General features: G+C 40.0%; 1 protein-coding gene across 2 annotated transcripts in view; it reads right to left on the bottom strand.

Annotated features, from left to right (window-relative positions):
- The window catches only part of TMEM245 (transmembrane protein 245), a 54,894-nt gene that overhangs the window by 1,747 nt on the left and 33,041 nt on the right, over positions 1 to 20,106 (bottom strand). The window contains exons 11-15 of one of the 2 annotated variants that reach the window (XM_034416357.2): positions 16,770 to 16,901; positions 15,647 to 15,769; positions 13,571 to 13,716; positions 8,829 to 8,929; positions 5,478 to 6,078 (exon numbers count right to left, since the gene is read on the bottom strand). In XM_034416357.2, the coding sequence (XP_034272248.1) occupies positions 6,014 to 6,078; positions 8,829 to 8,929; positions 13,571 to 13,716; positions 15,647 to 15,769; positions 16,770 to 16,901 (567 nt within the window). In that variant the 3' untranslated portion in view covers positions 5,478 to 6,013. Of the gene's footprint in view, positions 1 to 5,477; positions 6,079 to 8,828; positions 8,930 to 13,570; positions 13,717 to 15,646; positions 15,770 to 16,769; positions 16,902 to 20,106 lie in introns of those variants that run through there. The other variant, XM_034416356.3, reaches the window with a different exon arrangement.

The raw sequence follows: 20,106 nt of genomic DNA, 5'->3' as shown, positions 1-20,106 counted from the left end.
GTTCAATCTCCTGTGCGCTGCTTGGAGAGTCCAAGCAATGGGATATACCCAAGTTAAGTATCCCTAGGGCGGGAGTCCAAGCGGTCCAGGTGTCGTTCTCTTGGTAGAACCTGCTGCAGGGCTCTTCTGCCAAACGAAGCCTCGGCTGAGGCAAAAACGTCCAACTTGTAATTTCTGATAAAGGTAGTGGGAGAAGCCCAAGTTGCAGTCCTGCAGATCTCCAATATGGAAGCCTAAGTTCTCAGGCTGCCGAGGTGGCAGCGCTACGAGTTGAATGCGCAGTGATGTTTCTAGGCACTGGAGTAGATTGGTGTTTGTAAGCCATTGCGATGCAAGCTTTGATCCATCTCGCAATTGTAGATGGGGTAACTTTCTTCCCCATGGCAGTAGAATGGAATGATACAAATAGTGATTCAGACTGCCTGAATGATGCGGTCCTGTCAATATATTTGCGGAGTGCCCTACGAACGTCGAGCGTGTGCCAACGTCGTTCTCTAGGATGTGCTGGGTCAGGGCAAAAGTTAGGTAAAACCACTTCCTGTGCCCTGTGAAACCAAGAGTTGACTTTTGGTATGAAAGTCGGGTCCAACCTGAGGACCAGCCTGTCGGAGTAAAAGATGCATAGATCTCCACGTACCGACAGTGCCGCCAGTTCGGAGATACTTCTCGCAGATGTGATTGCTATCAAGAAGGCGACCTTGAAGGTAAGTATTCGGAGGCTGGCGGATCCTAAGGGCTTGAACGGAGCAGACGTAAGTGCTTGCAGAACAAGAGGCAAGTCCCAGGAAGGATACCTATGGACTGGAGGAGGCCGTAAATTAGCAATTCCCCGAAGAAAACTCCTCACCTTGGGGTGTTGAGAGAGAGAGATAGGATCCTCTCCCTGTAGAATAGTTGCTAAGGCGGCCACCTGTCCGCGGAGCGTGTTGGCAGTAAGTCCCCGTTTGAATCCTGAGTGTAGGAAATTTAAGATGTCCAGAAGAGAAGCTGCCCTGGGAGGAATGTGCGATTTTCGGCACCAGCTAGAGAAGGTTGACCAAGTGGCGTCGTAAATCCTGGTGGTAGACGGACGACGAGACGCCTGGATAATGGAAACGACCTCGCTTGAGAATCTGGAGTCCCTCAGGATTTCCCGCTCAATTGCCAGACGGCCAGTTGGAGCCACTGGGGCTCGGGATGCTGAACTGCTCCCTGCTTAGGACAATCCTGTCTGGCGGAATCCTCCACGGGCGGGACACTGACAGTGACACCAGGTCCGCAAACCAAACCCTTCTGGGCCAGTGCGGAGCCACCAACAGAATTTCTGCCTGCTCGTCCAGAAGCTTCTGGATGACCCTTGGTAGTAGAGGTGTCGGAGGAAATGCATATAGAAGGCCTCGAGGCCAGGGCGCCCGAAGGGCATCTGTCGCTTCTGCCCCCGGCGTCGGAAATCTGGAAAAGAACCATGGTAGGTGAGCGTTCTTTGGTGTTGCAAACAGATCCATGCATGGTTGGCCGAACCTGGTCGTCAGTTGGTGAAATAGGTCTGGATGGAGACGCCATTCGGAGTGGTCGATGGTTGTTCGACTCAACCAGTCCGCCTGTTCGTTGTGTGCGCCTGAAATATGTTCTGCTTGGAGGGAGAGCAGGTGTGATTCCGCCCAGAGGCCGAGGCTCTCTGCTTCAGACATCAGGTCCTTGGACCGGGTGCCTCCCTGCCTGTTCACGTGTGCCTTGGCGGTCACATTGTCGGTTAACAGCAACACGTGACGGTTGGTTAGCGAGAAATGGAAATGACGGAGAGCTAGGTGGGCAGCTCTGAGTTCCAACCAATTTATGTCGTGTAACAGATCCTGTGGAGACCATCTGCCCTGTGCCATCTGGGAACCCAGGTGAGCCCCCCAGCCGAATAGACTGGCATCTGAAGTTAGTGTTAGACGTGGCGGTTCCTTGAAGTTGGGAAGGAACTTTCTCTAGGGAAGTTGACGTCCACCAGTTCAGGGAGTGGAGAACTTTTGGAGGCATTCTGACTCTTGTTGTGGAGTGACTGATGTCTGCTCGTTGGCTCGGTAGGAGGAACCATTGTAAGGTTCGGGAATGTAACCTCGCCCAAGGAACAATGGTCAGACATGAAATAATTTTCCCTAGTAACTGGGACAATACTGCGAGGGAGACAGACCTGGCTGACCTGACCCGATGTATCAAGGCCCATATGCTGACTAGACGTTCTGGTGATAGAAAAACCTGGCAACTAACTGTGTCTATCCGGGCACCTAAATGATGGATAGAATGGGATGGAATTAACTGGCTCTTTTCTAGATTTATTGAAAACCCGTGAAGTTGCAGAGCCTGAATAGTCTCTGACAAATCCTGTCTCGCCTGCCTGATGGATGAAGATTGAATCAAAATGTCGTCTAGGTAACAATGAAGCCTGATTGGGCGAGCCCGCAGATGGGCTGCCACCACGTCCAGGAGCTTTGTGAACGTCCTGGGGGCAGAGGACAGGCTGAATGGAAGGGCCCTGTATTGGAAGTGTTGCCCTGCATAACAGAATCTGAGATATTTCCTGTGTGAAATCCAAATTGGTATGTGCAGGTAGGCTTCCTTTAGATCTATGGATGTAAGCAGATCCCCCTGTCTGATGCAATTTAGAATAGAGGTTAAGGATTGCATCTTGAATCTCTTGTATTTGATGTGTTTGTTGAGTCTTTTTAGATCTAGTATTCCCCTGCAACCCCCCGATTTCTTGGGGACCAGAAAGAGGATCGAGTAGAAACCGAGACCCTTCTGCGAGACAGGCACCGGTTCTATTGCCTGGATGGAGAGTAGATGAAGGATCTCGGCTTCCATCAGAGACCTCCTGGTGGCATCCCTAGGAAGAGTGCAAGAGATTAATCTCCTTGGAGGAAGGGATGAAAACTCCAATGTGAGACCGAGCCGGACGGTTTGCAGAGCCCAGGCGTCGGTTGTGATGAGCTCCCATTGGGCTGAGAACCTCAAGAGGCGGCCTCCAATGGGAACGTGTGATTGGGAGTCATTTGGACCTGCGGTAAGGTCTACCGCCGGCCGTCGAAAGGGACTCCTAGACTGGGGTTGTCTAGACCTGTCCCTGAACTGAGCCCTATCCTGGGATCGGTCTGAAGTTGGAGGGTAAGTCCTCTGATAGGTTGGGGCGGAGTAACTGCTCTCCGCCCCACGAAAGGACTGCCTGCGATAATATGGAGAGTATATGGAGTATATGGAGAGTATCACAGGAGTGTCTGTCCTCCTGTGAGACAGGGGAAGTACCTTCCTTTTATCCTTGGTCTCCAGCAAAATGGGATCTAAAACATCACCAAAAAGATTATTGCCCTGAAAAGGAGCAGACGCCAATTTCCATTTGGATTTCATATCGGCTTGCCAATGGTGAAGCCATAATAATCGTCTGGAAGTCAATTAGAGGCCAGGGCCCTGGAAGCGAACTTAGCCGCATTAAGGGTTGCATCAGCAGAGTATTCTGCTGCAGCAATTAACTTGTTGATGTCCTGGTGTAACCTGACATTTCCCTGGGGAGCTCTTGCCTGCATCTGGCGCAGCCACAGGAGGGAGGTTCTATTAAAGAAGGAAGCTGCCGTGGCTGATCTAATCGCCCAGGCAGCTGCTTGATGTGTCTTACAAACTGACATCTCAGCTTTCCTATCCTCGGTCTTCAGCCCTTCTGCAGAGTCTGAGGGGAGAATATTGGAAGATGCTAGATTGGCAAAGGGAGTATCTATTGTAGGCAACTTAAGCAAATCCTCTACCTCCTGTTCTACAGTGTACATCTTTTTGTCTAATCCGCTGGGATTAGACAAGGACCCAGGTTGAAGCCATTGCTTCTTAATAATGTCTATGAATCTGGGAGAAGGAACAGCGTCCTGCGTAGTGACCAGTTCTGTAAATAATCGAGCATGGGGATCCTGCTCAGCCGAGCGGTCAGATGCCCCAGCCACAACTCCTAGATTGGCCGTGGTTTTGGCCTTGTATAACAAGGTCTTGAACATGCTAGGGTTGAAAAGGCCAGTGAAGGCTGGTTTGTCTGGAGATCTGCCTTCATCTTCAGAAAGATCATGATCTGCGAATTCTTCCTCCTCCCCAGCATAAGACCATTCACTGCCCTGAGAATCATGAGGCGAGTGAGGGGCCCGGGAATAAACCCTATTCTGGTGGGCCTGGTGTACATTGGGAGTGGTACCAGCTGAGTCGGGAGCAGGAAAGCCCCTTCTAAGCAGGGCAGAGTCAGTGCCCTGGGCAATGGTCTGAGCTAACATCTGGCACAGTTCCTGGGAAAAAACAGGGGCCTGGCTTACCTCAGGGCCGAGCCCCGCCGCTGTAGGGGTGAAAGTAGCTGAGGGAGCTGACCTCCTAGGTACTGGAATGACTCCCTGATCAGATGAGTCCTGTTCTGATATGGGAATAACCTCCACAGCACTCTTAATGAATTAAGTTGGAGGATCTGTGGTAATATCTGGAGACCAATTCAATCTATCTTCGTTTGAAGCAGAAGGTGGTGTATCCTGAATTGGAGGGATATTAGGCTCTGGGTGAACAATGACAAGGCCTAGGCCTGAGGAGGCTTCTGCCTGCTTTTTGGCCTTTGCAAATTGTTTCTCTAAGGCTTTTTGCCTTCTTTCTGCATCCTTATCAACAGCTGTGGAAGAAGGGGCCTTAGATCTGGTGGAAGGCCCAGGCTGAGCTCCAACTGCCTTACTGTGATCTGAAGACTTAGCTCTCTTAGAAGCAGAGAAATGGGATGCAGTACTTTTGGAGTGAGAGGAGCTGCGATCCGCCATCTTGGAATGACAAGCAAAAAAGGCAATTCAATCAGAGGATCTTACTAGGACAATGGTTATAATAATGATATTATTCCTCACTCCAGTAGTTGTAAATATGGTGCCAATTTTCCACTGCTGTTAGGTATTAAGCGTGAGACTGATGAATGACCAGCTCTAAAAATGCTATGAGAGAAAGGCAGCAGTAATCAATGGTGCGGGAGAGACACAACAATCCCCAAACCATAAAGGCAATAGCAGTAAATCAGCCAGCAATGCTAGGCCCAATCGCCAAAACTCACGTGGCTCCTTGCTGTGTTTCCGATAAACAAGGACTGCTAATTAAGATCCCTTGAAGGTTTCTGAAAAGTTTGAGGCTTTTGCTCCGTTTCTGAGCTGCTAGAAGCCAAATTTGCCTTTAAAAGCTGCTAGGAGTCAATTTTGCCTTTAAAAGGATTGCCTCCGCTGTGCTGTTAATGGCAGCAATTAGGAGAGGCCCCTGAGGCAAGAGATTAGCTCCGGAGCTAATTAGCTCCACGGAGCTCCCGGCTGCAGCTGGAAAACACCTCAGGCTGTTGGTTGTAATTTTAAAGAGAAAAGGGAGAAAGAGGCTTCTTTCTGTGGCTGGCAGAGTATTTTAAATAATTTTTCTAAGACAGAGAAATTTAAAGCAAGTCTCTTTAGGCCGACTGAGTTGAAACACTGGAGACTCATGGGAGAAAGAGGCGTGGCTAGGCAAATTCAACTCAGTCTCTGGCCAACCAGGCTAAACTTGAACCCATTGCTTGGACTCTCCAAGCAGCGCACAGGAGATTATAACATTGACAATTAATCATTTAGGAATGTAATTCCGCAATTATTTTGCAATTTTATATCTCATACCAATACTTAAATTCAAAGAGAACTTAAATAGAATATAAAAAAAGCAAAATAAGAGTTTATAATTACTTTGCTTATAAAACAAAGTAGGAGCTACCACATCTTGAATTTCAATGCTACTGGATCAGGAATCAAGAATTAAGACATCATAACCTGGTACCATATTACATGAGAAATAGTTATAATGATAGAAGTAACAAAATAGTACAAGTTGAATTAGATGATCATTAATTTATATTCAAGGCAGCACCAGAACAAGAATAGTTATGATGGAAATCTCTTGCCAATTCTTCCCGTTTGCAAATCCTTGTGCTTTTGGGTGCTTCTTCAGTTAGAGCAGGAGTCTCCAAACTACAGCCCGCAGGCTACATCTGGCCCTCTGGAAGGTTCCTTCCTTTCACCAGTTCATCCCATATGCTGTGCTCCAATCCTTTCCAAACAGCAGAGAAATAGAAAGCAGGGTTGTATTCACCACTATTTGCAAAGGAAGGTAGGATTTTTTTCGATTTCTCTAATGCTGGAGTTACGAGCCAGCTGGATGGTTGCTGGACGAGGACGGGGAAGCATCATCCTCTTTAATATTTGTACCAATTGGGCAGATTCTCATTTCATGTAAATTTGTAAAATGTAGGTAAATAAAATTTATTGACAAAAAGAGTAGCTATCTTTTCTCATTTGCAATTATTAATTTATTATGAATGAAGGAAAGCTTGTAAGAGTAAACCTTTGGCCTGGTGACCGACCAGGATTGGATTAATTTATTATTTCTTCAGAGGATTTGCTAATGTTTGATACTTTTCTTGTATCTTTTATGTATGCAAGCATGACATCATTTCTTCATAGTTGTCACTTTCTTTTTTGCTGCTGTTATGAATCATATCACATTGACCAATTTTTTTTTTTTTTTAATTTGATTTATATGCCGCCCTTCTCCGGAGACTCAGGGCGGCTTACAATGTTTTAAGCAATAGCCTTCATACTTTTGTATATTTATACAAAGTCAGCTTATTGCCCCCACAAACTGGGTCCTCAATTTACCTACCTTAGAAAGGATGGAAGGCTGAGTCAACCTTGAGCCTGGTGAGATTTGAATTTACAGTAATTGCAGACAGCTGGTGTTAATCACAATGCTATCAGTCTGCTGAGCCACCAGGCCCTTTTAAAATAAAATAAAACATGTTCAATTAAATTTTATTCGCTCATTTATAAAACTGATTTTTCCCCTTGGCCCTTGAATGTTTGCAAAATGTCCAATGTGTTCCTCAGACTAAAAAGTCTGACGACCCCCTCTCCCCCGAGTTAAGAATCCTCAAGAAATTCTGAAATATGACTCCACTCTAGAAGGGTCAGCTAGCAGCTATGACAGAAATAAGATTTCCTCCTTTTTAAAATCTTGTGAAATGTTTGCTCCACATCTCATATATGAGATTGGACAGCCTTTTGTCTGGAATACTATAGAGTCTCCTGCTTTATCAGAGTGTTGATAAAAATTCCTTCAAACTCCATTATTCTGTAATTCTATATTTTTCCACACAGATGGTACAAATGATTGCATTAAGTCTATACTTTCTTAGTTGAACTTCCCTACTACTACCCTGTTTTCCTGAAAATAAGCCCTCCCCGAAAATATTTAAACGCATGCACAGCCGGTCTGGTTAGGGTTAGGGAGACAGAGCTGGAAATCAGGTAAGATGGCAAGAGGAGCCCCATCTTACTCCACGCACGCCAAAATAATGAGACCTCCCTGAAAATAAAGCCAAGCGCTTATTTCAGGATTCAAAAAAATATAAGACAGGGTCTTATTTTCGGGGAAACACGGTAATAAGATTTATTTTATGACAACCTTGTACCAGTGAGTTATCACATTCCTTTTGACACACATATCAATGGGATAAAGAGGTTTAATTACATTGATAGATGCTAAATTTATATAATTAAATGAAAAAGGAGATATTAATCAGAAAATGGAAGAAATTGCTAGGAAATGCTACAAAATAAAAATTGCTGTTACAATCCATTACATTTAAAATTACAATTACAATTAAGAAACCCAAAGAGAGCGGGTCAAACCAACATGATATTTGGTAACAGTAACAGAGTTGGAAAGGACCTTGGAGGTCATCTAGTCCAACCCCCTGCTCACACAGGAGACTTATACTAGGGATTCAAACTGCCGACGAATTAGATCTCAATAAGTTTAGGTGTGTAGAATATTTCTTGGGGGGAAAAACACGTTTCTGACATAAGCATTCTTGTTTCCTGACTCTCTCCTAGTGAGGAAGCTTGCAAGGACCTAACACTGGTGCTGCAAAGCAATGAGCTCAGTGCTGACCCTTTGTTGTGCTTTTCTCTGGTGTTGTCTGTCTTGGGGGGGGGGGGCTGATGCATGGCAGGGATGCTCCATGCCTGAAAAAGAGGATCTTCCCCACTTAAGATCTGCTTTTGCTCTCCTTGATATCAGTAGCTGAACAAAAGTATGGGAACATCTTTGTCCTGACTTATCCCCAGCCTATCCCAGTTGATCCCTAGCCCAAGAAATTGTAGTGGTAATTTTTAAAAAAGTTTTTCCCTTTTACGTAAAACACAGAATAAAATAACAATTGAAACAATGATACACTACTCTTAATATAAGGGGCTTTTGTATATGTTTAAAATGGCAGATATGAATCGATTTTAAATCAGTTTTATATGCACCCAGGAAAAGAAGTGTTTTAGTATCTTCTTAAACTCCAAGTAGTTGAGCCTAGTAGACCCTGTTTCATAGAGCCAGATGAGAAGAGGCTTTTAAGTATGATGTGGCTATTCAAATACATTATAGAACCAAATGACGCTGCTCTATTACGTTTTTTTCTTGCACTTTTACTGCTTCAGATGTCGTGGGATCTGATAGGTTAAGCACATAAAAGGTGAATGTTACCTATCCTTGGCTAGATTCAGATTTCATCTGACCAATACAGAGTTTCCTGCTTGAGCAGGAGGTTGGACTAGAACACTTTCAAAGCCCCTTCTACTCTGTTATTCTGTTATTCTTTAATGTAAGGGTTTATATATTTTGTATGATGTAGAATTCAGTACAATATTACACTAAAGTTCAGATAAAATGTCAAAACTTACCAAAATGGAGCATGATCTTTAGATATTAACATAAACACAAACATTCAACTTTTTTTTTGTTCTCACCTGAGGGTATGAAGACAATGTTTATTCCAAAGATGGTATGAGTCAGCCAGGTATATAGGCCATAGAACCCAGCCATTTTGAGAGATGCATCAAATACCCCTCTGGAAAAATGTAAAAGCCATGTAAATTCTATGTCAGACTGCAATATTAATGTTTACTTAGATAATAAGTAAGATAAGAGCCATGGTGGTGCAGTGATTAGAATACAATACTGCATGCTACTTCTGCTAACTACCGGCTGCCAGCAGTTCAGCAGTTTGAATCTCACCGGCTCATCGTTGACTCAGCTTTCCATCCTTCCAAGGTTGGTAAAATGAGGACCCAGATTGTTGGGGGCAAAATTCTGACTCTGTAAAACCGCTTAGAGAGGGCTGTAAACCACTGGTTAAGCAGTATATGAATCTAAGTGCTATTGCTATTGCTAATAAATACGTACTTGTCAGTTCCTTCCAGTTAAAAGCTATTTGCTATAAATTTACATAAGAATAAATATAAATCCATTGTCAGAGAAAAAGAGTTCTTGTTAAAGAACTGTTTATGTTTTTTTTTCTTTTTGACAATGTATGCATCAATGTATCCTGGAAAAGATAATAAAAAACAGATCTGTGAACATCTAGAAACAAATAAAGTTATGACTAGTTACCAGCATGGGTTTGTTAAAAACAGATCATGCCAAACCAATCTTATTTCATTTTTTGATAAAGTGACTAGATTAGTAGACCAGCGAAATGCTGTGGATATAGTACACTTAAGATTTCTGTAAGGCATTCAACAAAGTAGACCACAACCTACTTCTTGGTAAGCTGGAAAAATGTGGAATATACAACATCACCACCAGATGGATTTGTAACTTGCTGACAAATTGTACTCAAAGAGTAGTCTTTAATAGTACTACATCTACATGGACGGAAATAAGCAGTGGGGCACCACAAGGTTCTATCTTAGGTATAGAACTCTTCAATATCTTCATAGGTGACTTAGATGAGGGAATAGAATGAGAACTCATCAAATTTGCAGATGACACTAAGATCGCAGGGATAGCCAACATCCCAGAAGACAAGTTCAGGATTCAAAAAAATCTTAACAGACTTGAACAATGGGCCCTCTCCAACAAAATGAATTTTAATGTGGAGAAAAGCAAAGTTTTACATTTATGTAGGAAAACCAAAGGTATAAGTACAGATTAGGTGAGACCTGGCTCAAAAACAGTAACTATGAGAGGGATCTTGGAGTACTAGTGGATGATCACTTAAACATGTGGCAGCAGCCAAAAAAGCTAATACAAGCCTTGGTTTTATAAACAGAGGCATAGAATCAAAATCACGTGAAGTATTAGTACCACATTATAAATCCCTAGGAAGACCACACCTGGAATACTGCATTCAGTTTTGGTCATCACATTACAAAAAAGATTTTGAGACTTTGGAAAAAATGCAAAGAAAAGAACTAAGATAATTAAAGGCTTGGAGACTAAAACATATGAAGAATTCTATTCTATTCTATTCTATTCTATTCTATTCTATTCTATTCTATTCTATTCTATTCTATTCCTTTAAATTCTGATTTGGATGCAATGTTTATAATTACAGGATAAAAATCCAGTTGTTTTAGAAACTTGACTATAAGTGATGAAAGAAGTATCAGTGGTTGATTTTTTTCAAGCAAAAACCAACCAATCAAACATCTACAGGTAAAAGACCATTCATATCATTAAACATAATTATTTGTGATTAATATGGAAAAAAATGGAACAAATAAATAAAAAAGTTTTTAAACAGAAATTACTCTTGAGCAATAATTAACAATTTCCAGACCAAAATAATAAATATTTTCCAAAATGAATTAGTCTACATCAAGAAACAACTTTCAAGAATTTTAACAAATAGCCTGTGTGCATGCACTCATGTGAAAATATCACACATACTAACTTGCACTGAAGCCGTGACAACATGCAACTTAATAATGTGCAATATCACCACCAGAGCAAGCAGGATGGGAACTTCAAAGAGGAAGGGTTTGGTGCATTCAAAATGAAAGAGCATGCCACTTTAGAAAAGATAATATTTCACATAGAAGATATACATGCAATTCAGGTGTATACTTGAATGTATAAATTCAATTATTTCTGCCACTGTCATGAAGAAAATGAGGATGATTATAAGCATTTTGCTAGGTTTAAAAATAATTCTATTCAAACCACATTTTTACAAGTTAATAGCAAAGAGTATTGTATAAACCACTGATGGTGAACATATGATGTGAAAATTGAGCTTTTGTGCTGTTTCAGATATGCAGAGGCTGCAGAAGAGCATTCTCCAAAGAAAGAAGGCTTTCTGTGACCTAGATAAACCTTAGGTAATACGCCACAGGGGCCTGTCAATACAAAGAGAATATTTGCCTGCAGTGGCAAATATTAAGTGGCATGCAGTGAATCCTGGGAGTGCTGGGCCACAGGACAATTGCATTGCTCCTCAAGGCATCTTGGGAAATGGTGCTCCCCCTGAGTGCCACTGTTCAAAGTGGCCTAGATAGGGAAGAGTAGAGAATTATTTCTCTTTTGTTCAATGTCTGTGTTTAGGCATGTGTCTTTGTGCATGTGATATAACACAAGTCAAGTTAAGCATTTTCTAAATTTTTGACACGCTGAGCCAATAGGTTCGCCATCACCGTTAAATCACCAAGAATATATATTTTTGACTGAGAAGATTCAGATTGAAGTTTACCTATACCTAAAGATCATCAGTTCCATTTGAACTAATTACTTTTTGTTGGCACATTTGTAGTTTGCTTTTTTTTACTTTTGGTGACTGACCAAAGGCTACCCAGATGACTTCATGTCAAGACAGGAGTAGAATTCACAGTCTCCTGATTTCTAGCTCATCTCGTTGGGATAAATATATAGAGAAGGCTGTGCTATGTTTACTGCCTTGACCCCCTGGGGAATTGTGGAACATTAATATTTCAAACATTGAATGAACACATGCATACATAAACATTGAATAAACACAAACACATGGGTTGAGTATAGTTATTGATTGAAGGATTGTTAGTTAAGTAGCAAATATTAGCAAATTTGAGTATTATAAGGTTTTACTGATTTATCCAATGCACTTTATATACTATATATATATGTATATGTATGTATGTATGTATGTATGTATGTAATGCCTGTGTTTTGGTGTTCAATATGCACTAGTTATTAAAATGAAGGGATTAAATTAGCATGTGGCCACACAGATTCTCATATACACAATGCTTATCACTTTTATGCAAATATTTCATTTCAATATGTGTTTTTATTATTTAGAGAGGAGAGATGATGCAGTGTAGTTGTTTACTGGTTTAAGTTGGACTCGGAAGACAAAGTTTCATTTACAAAATAAGTATATGATAATGTACTCCAGGTGTAGAAAAATATAGATTGTATTTATATTCTATGGTTTTTCTGATAAAAATTTCCTGTAGTTTTATCTATACATGGTCAGCAACATGATGGTTGCTGACCATGTTGCTGACCAACATGGTGGTTGCTGAGGGAGTGCTTGACTCACTAGACATACAGTGAGCTCCTTGGCCAAGAAAATATGCTGTGTACTTGGATGCAAGATAAAAAAAACCTGACTGGTAGTGAGGGATTACATTTTATTCAACTAATGAAAACAGGGCATTTCATTCTGGGATTAAGAAAACACCATATGGAGCTCTCTTTGGCCACAAAGCTAAAGTGGATCTCACAATGTCTTCTCTATCTCAAGATGTTTTACAAGATATACAGACTAAGAAACAATTGGAAAAAATAATAGAAAATATTCAAACAATACAAGAAGAAACAGATTACCCTATGCAAGAGAGAGAGCCTATTGCATAAAACATAGTCCATGATGGAAGAAATTAAAGTGATGGTGACTGAAGAGGCTTCCATTTCTGTTACTTATAGTGTCTGTTTAAAGGAAACCAGTGGTGCTCATATATGCAACCAAAAACTATCACCGAAATGTTTATGCCATCTGTAGGTATGCCAATAAAAATGATGCGAGATGAGAAAATGTAAGATTATGAGGTTAAGATTTTTAAGGGGCTTTTAGGAAGAGACTGGACAGTCACTTGTCTGAAATGGTATAGAGTCTCCTGCTTGAGCAGTGGGCTGGATTAGAAGACCTTCAAGGTCCCTTCCAGCTGTATTCTGATTGATTGATTGATCTCACTATCCTCATGAGAAATTTATATATAGGACAAGAAACCACAGTTTAGATGTAACATGGCTCCAAGTTGGTAAAGAAGTAAAATTATCTTTCTATTTATTAGATCTATGTACTAAATATATGCAAGGGAGGCTGCTTTGGAAGAAAATGAGCATGCTTTTAAATTGGGAATGAATAATTAATAACCCAAATTATGCACATGATCTTGACTCTCTAGTAATGGAAGTCAAGGGGCACAATGAAAAAACAGAACTAAAATTAAATATAAAGAATACATTAATGATAACATGCAGCCATTAAATATAGCCTATAATATCAGTCTAAATATAAAAAATAACTATTCTAAGGAATAACTTTTTAAAATTTCTTCAAACAAAATGTAAAATGCCCACCTTTAGCTCATAGGGGAACAAGAACTGTTTTGATATCTCTGGCTTCAGTCTAGGATTTTTGGTACTAATGAAAAATGTTTTAGCATTTTTATAAATAGGCAGGAAAAATTATTGCAAACCATGCATATAATTCCATTAACTAATGTACCTTATGGCTTCCTCCACAGATTCGCTGACTATGTTTGAAGATGCATCAGACTGCAACAAAGGGATCAAATTGATCACCCACTTCACTGGTTTATAGTATTCATCACTGGAACTTAAAAGGTAGAATAATGTGGTCAGGAATATAACCTGTAAAACAGAAGAAAACATGACTGAAAATTCAGAGTATTATGAAAGAAAAAAAATAATAAAGGAAAAGCAAATCTACATCCAGAAAATAAATAATTTCTAAAATAGTGTCTGAAGCTTTTTCCCACCACATTGCCTCTCTTATTTCGATGGATTCCTGGTCAGGGCTGTTCAGAGAAAACAATGAGATAGAATATTTCTTTGCACCCCATTTCTTTGGACTTTGAATATACCATCTTTCCAACTGAATAACTGTTTAACTCTCCATTAAGATCAGAGAAGGTTACAGACAACGTGAGCATCTTTAGTTCCTAAATTCATATTTTATTTCTTTATATTTTTTATATATTTAAAATATTTATATATTTTATTTATTTTCAAAAGCTATTTGACATGTTTTGTGTAATCTATGTTCTATTAAAGTTCTTATGCCTGTTCATTTACAACCTTCAATTGGGCAGAAAGATGCACCACAGAATAAGTTTTAAACCAAAGTATCTCAATTTACAGAATACATCTAAAATCCAGAATCCATTGCTCCTATGGGATAAAATTTGACAAAATTGTGCCTGCTACAGCGCAACTGTGCCTTCTTCCTATTTTTCTGAGAAACCCACTGGTTTCTGTGGCACAAAGAAAATGGATGGGGCATATCCACACCTTCTTTTCCACCTCTCTCTGGTGCCTGTATACAATTGATCTGAGATTTGAAACCTTTTAATGTGAGGGAAGTATGAGAAAGGGTGGTTGCTGGTGAGATGGCTGCTGAAGGGCACTGGCAGGTGATGGGTAAGCCCACTTCCTTCCTGGAGGAAGAGAGTCCTTAGAATGGAGAATGGGAGTGCAAGGTCCCATATGATCAATGGTTCTCTGTTCACCGTTCTCCCTAGCAAAGTGGCAGACAGTCAGTCTGCCTCCAGTCAGCCAAGGATAATGATGAGTGATTTCCAAATTCCCTGCCTGCTTCCTACAAGCAAAGTCAATGCGGAAATCAGCAGAAAGTCAGAAGTCACTCATTCTCCCTCTGCTTTTTTGCCTCCTGTGGTCATTCCTTTGTTCCTCTCCTCCCAGAAAGTGACAAACAGTTCCATGGGTCAGCTGGTTTCCAATGCTCTTTGCCAGCTTTCCATAAATAAAGTAACTAGGGAAGCCTGCAAGATGCTGGAAGTTGCTCACACTGCCACTGCTTTTTTTTTGCCAGCAACGGCTATTCTCTGTTAAGATAAATGAAGTATCTTTAAAAGGATAACCCAGCGTGTTACAGGTTGTCCAGTCAACCACAATAAGGATTAGAATGAATGTCTATCTATGTAGAGAAAAAACAGAGCTTCTACTACAGCAGATTCATAGCATTTTGAGGTAACAATATTTATATTGCAGAGAAAGATTTTACATTGACCTCAAATATTTTTCTGCTGAGATAAATAACATAGTACACTTTTGCATTCCAGTACAGAAAATAGAATAGAATAGAATAGAATAGAATAGAATAGAATAGAATAGAATAGAATAGAATAGAATAGAATAGAATAGAATAGAATAACAGAGTTGGAAGGGACCTTGGAGGTCTTCTAGTCCAACCCCCCTGCTTAGGCAAATGATTCGAATAAAAAAAGAATCATATGTGCCAGTCATTCTTTCTCAACCCAATACATTTCACAGGATGTTGTGGGGAAAATAGGATGAGAAAAATCTATTGGATATGTTTGTTGTCTTATTTGTAAAAATAATAAAGTCAGAATACAAATAAATAAATTAATTTCTCAAAAGCCTGCAATGTATGAAACTACCTTATTTTTTCTCATGTCTTGTCACTAATGCATAATTTTGCAAGAGAATTTGTGCTGGATATCCAGGTCAAAGACACCCACATATTCTGCTCACTGTAAATATCATGTTAAGTTCATACAAATGATGTGGTCATACTTACCAGTGAAAGAACAAAATTAAGAACTGCAGTGCTACTGTGGAAAAGGACTGTTACCAAAGTTGTAACTGTAGTAAAAAGAAGGCTAACATTATGACTCATCAGTATCCAAAGGGATTCTAAGATCTACAAAAAGATGCAGAATTAGATGTATTATCATAGAGCACAGGTTATGGAATAATATATTTAACTTATAAGAAAACGCAATTTGATTGCCTATAAGGGGGAAAACATTCAATCAGTTATTGAAACACTTTAACTTATTGAGCAGAAAATTGGATTCAGTATCTTAAGCAGTCTTTCCACTGTTATGAATTTGTAACCTAAAGGCAAGACCAGTAAATAGTATATGCATATCTGCATAATTACAATATGTTTTAAACATACAGGCCTAATCATTATTCATTTAAATTTCAATTTTATCTCTGCATTTATTTTAAAGAAAGACAATATTTTTTTCTATAGAAATTTATCTTTGTCCTCAGGTTCAAGAGTGGGGTCAGCTTGCAGAATAGAAGCAGAATACATAATTTAAAATAGGGATTCTCTCCTTCTCCTGACTTGCTACACATGCTCGCAATCTAAACATGTAAAGGAAATAGTCTGCTCTTTTTCAGCTTTGCAAAAAGTGTTAAGACTTACATATTATAGTAAGTATATATTACTATCATAAGTATGTTATATTACTATCATCATAGTTACCCTTCCCTTTGCTATTTCCATACTATTTTTATTCTTTTTCATTTTTGCTGACATGTATATAATTATGTGTGACAGAGAATAGCTTGCATGTAGAAGGAAGTCAGTACAGAGTTAGTTTTAAAAAGAATAATGATAATGATGGAACAAATTTAGGGTAATTGGAGGCTAAGAGTTCACAGGAATCAAGAAAAACAGCAACTGAAGAAAAATAAGTACAGACAGGAAAACATATACTAAGAATAATAAGAACAATAAGCCAGCACTTCAAAATTTTGATGAAGAGTCAAAAATGAATTTCAGATGCTGATTTTAACGAGGCCAACCTTTTGAAAATAATTCTATGTGTATCTGCTTTTCTTTTTGTTAAAATGAATGAAATTAGAAATTAGTATATCCTGTAATATTTATTATAAAAACCACATACCGAAAGAAATGTTTCAATATTCTCATGAATAAAAGAAGCAACATCCTGCCAATCAAGCATATCACTTGTCCAACTATGCTCACGATTTAAATGTCTTCTGTGACTTTTCTGATGTCCAGAATGAGTTGTATTCTATAAAACAAAAGCAAAATATTACAAAATATTCCATGTATTAAATTTCACAGGACAAAAGGTACAAAGTATAAATTTATTTTTCAAATAAAAGCTGGATTATTCTAGATTACAGATCTCAGTAGAAATTACTGTATTTTTCGCACTATAAAACATACTTCCACCCCCCCTCACCCCCCAAAGTGGGTGGAAATGCCTATGTGATTTATAGAGAGAATATTGCAGTGGTGGGGAGGGGAGTTGGTGCCAGGGAATGCTGGAGACTCCACTGCAGAGCAGCTGATTGGCGGTTGGATCAGCCTCCCGACTGGATCAGCGGTTGGATCAACTTCCTGGCGGCCTGTTTGCTGCTGCCTGTTCACTGTCACCAATCGACTGTTTGCCGCTGCCCATTCACCACCAGCCATTTGCCACAGCCTATCACCCTGAACGGGCATCGGTGGCGAACAGGCGGCGGCGAACGGCAGTAATAAGTGTGGTGGCGGCGATCCCCGCTACCTAGAACACCTAATTGGTGGTATTCTGGGAGGCAAATCCAATTGCCAATCAGGCAAAGGCTTCAGTGTGCCCCAGCAGTGGCAGCTCAACTCAGTTGACTGGTGGTAGGCGCAAGGAAGCAGAGCCCAGACGAGCCATGTGCTGGGGCTGCAATAATGTACTGAAGCTGACCAGGCTGTTTGCTGTTTTCTGCAAGGACGCTAGTCAGATGGATGCTGGGAGGCAGAGGCAGATTTTTATCCCCTTGTTTTCCTCCTCTAAAGCTAATGTGCGTCTTATGGTCCGGAGTGTCTTATAGTGCAAAAAATACGGTATATCCCACTTTATAGCATGGTGTCTCAAAGTGGTCATTATTGACCCCCGGGTCACTGTTATTATGATGATTATTTGCAGTACTATTAAAATAGTATTAATTGGACTTCCGGGTTGCTGTTTGTCGCTGCCAGACGTTCCTTTGGGATCGTCAGCTTCCATCGCCTGTTAGAGCCGCCTTCACAACGGAATGGCGGCTCGAAAAAACTCCGTTTCCATGAGGAAACGGAGATAGAGCCGGCAGGGGTGGGTAGAACTCTCTGCGGAGTCCCAAAAGTTTTTCCTTTACTTTTGGGACGGAGCGGATGAGATGCCCCGTATCCACAGCCGCCGCTCCGGGCTTTGGGAGACCTCTGCTGATGCAGAGCCAGGCGTCAAAAGCAAGCCTGCAAATTTAACAGACTACTCAAAGAAAATGTGAGCTGGACCTGTAATACTGAACCGCAAGTATTTTACTGATTTTTTTAAAAAAATTACTTAAGAGAGAGGAGGAGAAGAAAAAGGAAAAAAAAAAGCCTTTTAAAATGGCGTCGGCTGGAGGAGAGGCTGAAAGGGAAAGTCCTTCCGTTTTCTATTACTACAATGTAGCGGAATAAATATCACTGGCTACATTTGTAGACAAAACTTCGCTCCTGTGCCTTTTTCTCTTTTTTTTCCCTTGGAGACCTGATATTGTTGTTGATTGGAAAGAAGTCCTTTTTTTTTTTCTTTCTTGCTTTTTTTTTAACAAAGCCTGCCTGGGCGGAAACATGGCACTGAGACTCATAAAGTCAGATAAACAAGAAGGGGGGGGGATCCCCCCACCAACAACTTAAAGGAACAAGTCTTAATTCTTCAGTCTCAGAAACCTGATTTTAATATAATAGAATTTTTTATAGAGGAGACTGAAAGAAGGGAGGAGATTGTGAATCAGCAATTTGAAAAATTTAAGCAGGAAATTAAAGAATTGGTGAAATCTAAGTTTGATTTTTTGGAGAAAAAATTCTCAAAAGTGGTTAATGGTTTTACAGGATTTATGATACAGTTGGACACAAATACTAATGTACTAGAGTCTAAAATGGAAGAAATTCAAGATAAATTGGACAATAGAATTCAAAAAATTGAAAATGATTTGACAAACACTCAGGATAATAGCTTAGAAGAAAAACCTAAAATGGATGCTGATCAAAAGTATGGTAATGCAGAAAATCTGCAACAGAAGATTGAAAAAGAGATTTTAATGGTACAATATAATTTCACAGAATATGCGATAAGATTAAGAGGTTTGCAGGAAAATAATAGAGATGATTTAAGGAAAATATCTTCTGAATTTTTAGCTGGGATTCTAAAGGTTCAACCTGACGAAGTGTTTTGTAGGATCGACAGAGTTTATCGAATCAACTCCTGGATTGCCAAGCAAAGGCAATTGCCTAGAGATGTGGTGATTTATTTTACAGATAAAGAAATTAGGAATAATATCGTACAAAATTCCTTCAATTCTAATTTGCAATTGTATGGAAGAAAGATTTGGATTTACAAGGAACTCCCACCTAAGATATTGATGGAAAGGAAGAAATTTGGTTTTCTGGTGAATGAGTTAAAAAAGAGAAATATCTCATACAGGTGGGACGCCCCAGTTGGTATTATATTTAGATACCAAGGAGAAAGACATCAGCTAAATACTGTTGAAAGAGCGGAAGAATTTTATCAAAATAGGTTGAAAATGAACTTAACATCTTCAGGTATAATACAGGATAAGCAGAAGGAGCCGGAAATAAAGGTAAAATATCGAATTACAGAGACTGTACCAGATGAATTGCCTTTGGATTTATTGGATACCCCAGCTGGACTATCTACAAATTTGAGAGAAGAGGCATCTAATCTTAATGTGATGACTTATCAAGGCAAGGATAAGCATGTAAACCAATTAGGGGATATACAAGGGATAAAAAAGAAACATGAGATACAAAAGCAAAACCAACAAGACCAATCTACAAAGCAGAATAAAAACCGACCAGATGATACACATTTTGTAGAAAGGGAACCAGGATGGAAACCAAACCCACAAAAAGAAAAGAAAAAAAGAAATAGGTGGCATAAAAATAGAAATTTCTAAATCAGGCAACAGTGAAGCCAGTGATTTTAAAATATGAACGATTATGTGTAAACACAGAAGAGGCGACGTATTGGTTAATATCATCCTGAGGTTTGTGGCAGATCTCTGCATGGCCGTAATCTGGGGACGTGAAACGAGCCTTAAACTGATGGATTTGAATTATCCATTTTGGAATTTCTTTTTGTGTTGATAAACATATTATATTATCTTGAATCACAAGGCAAGAGAATTATGTTGGGGCATGCAGAAGATCGGGTTGTTACCCACTACGATGATGGGAATTAATAATCCTGATGAAAC

The sequence above is a fragment of the Pantherophis guttatus genome, chromosome 4, assembly GCF_059756535.1.
Source record: "Pantherophis guttatus breed Tessera chromosome 4, ASM5975653v1, whole genome shotgun sequence".
NCBI lineage: Eukaryota > Metazoa > Chordata > Lepidosauria > Squamata > Colubridae > Pantherophis > Pantherophis guttatus.
This window is presented reverse-complemented; position numbering and strand designations above follow the sequence as displayed.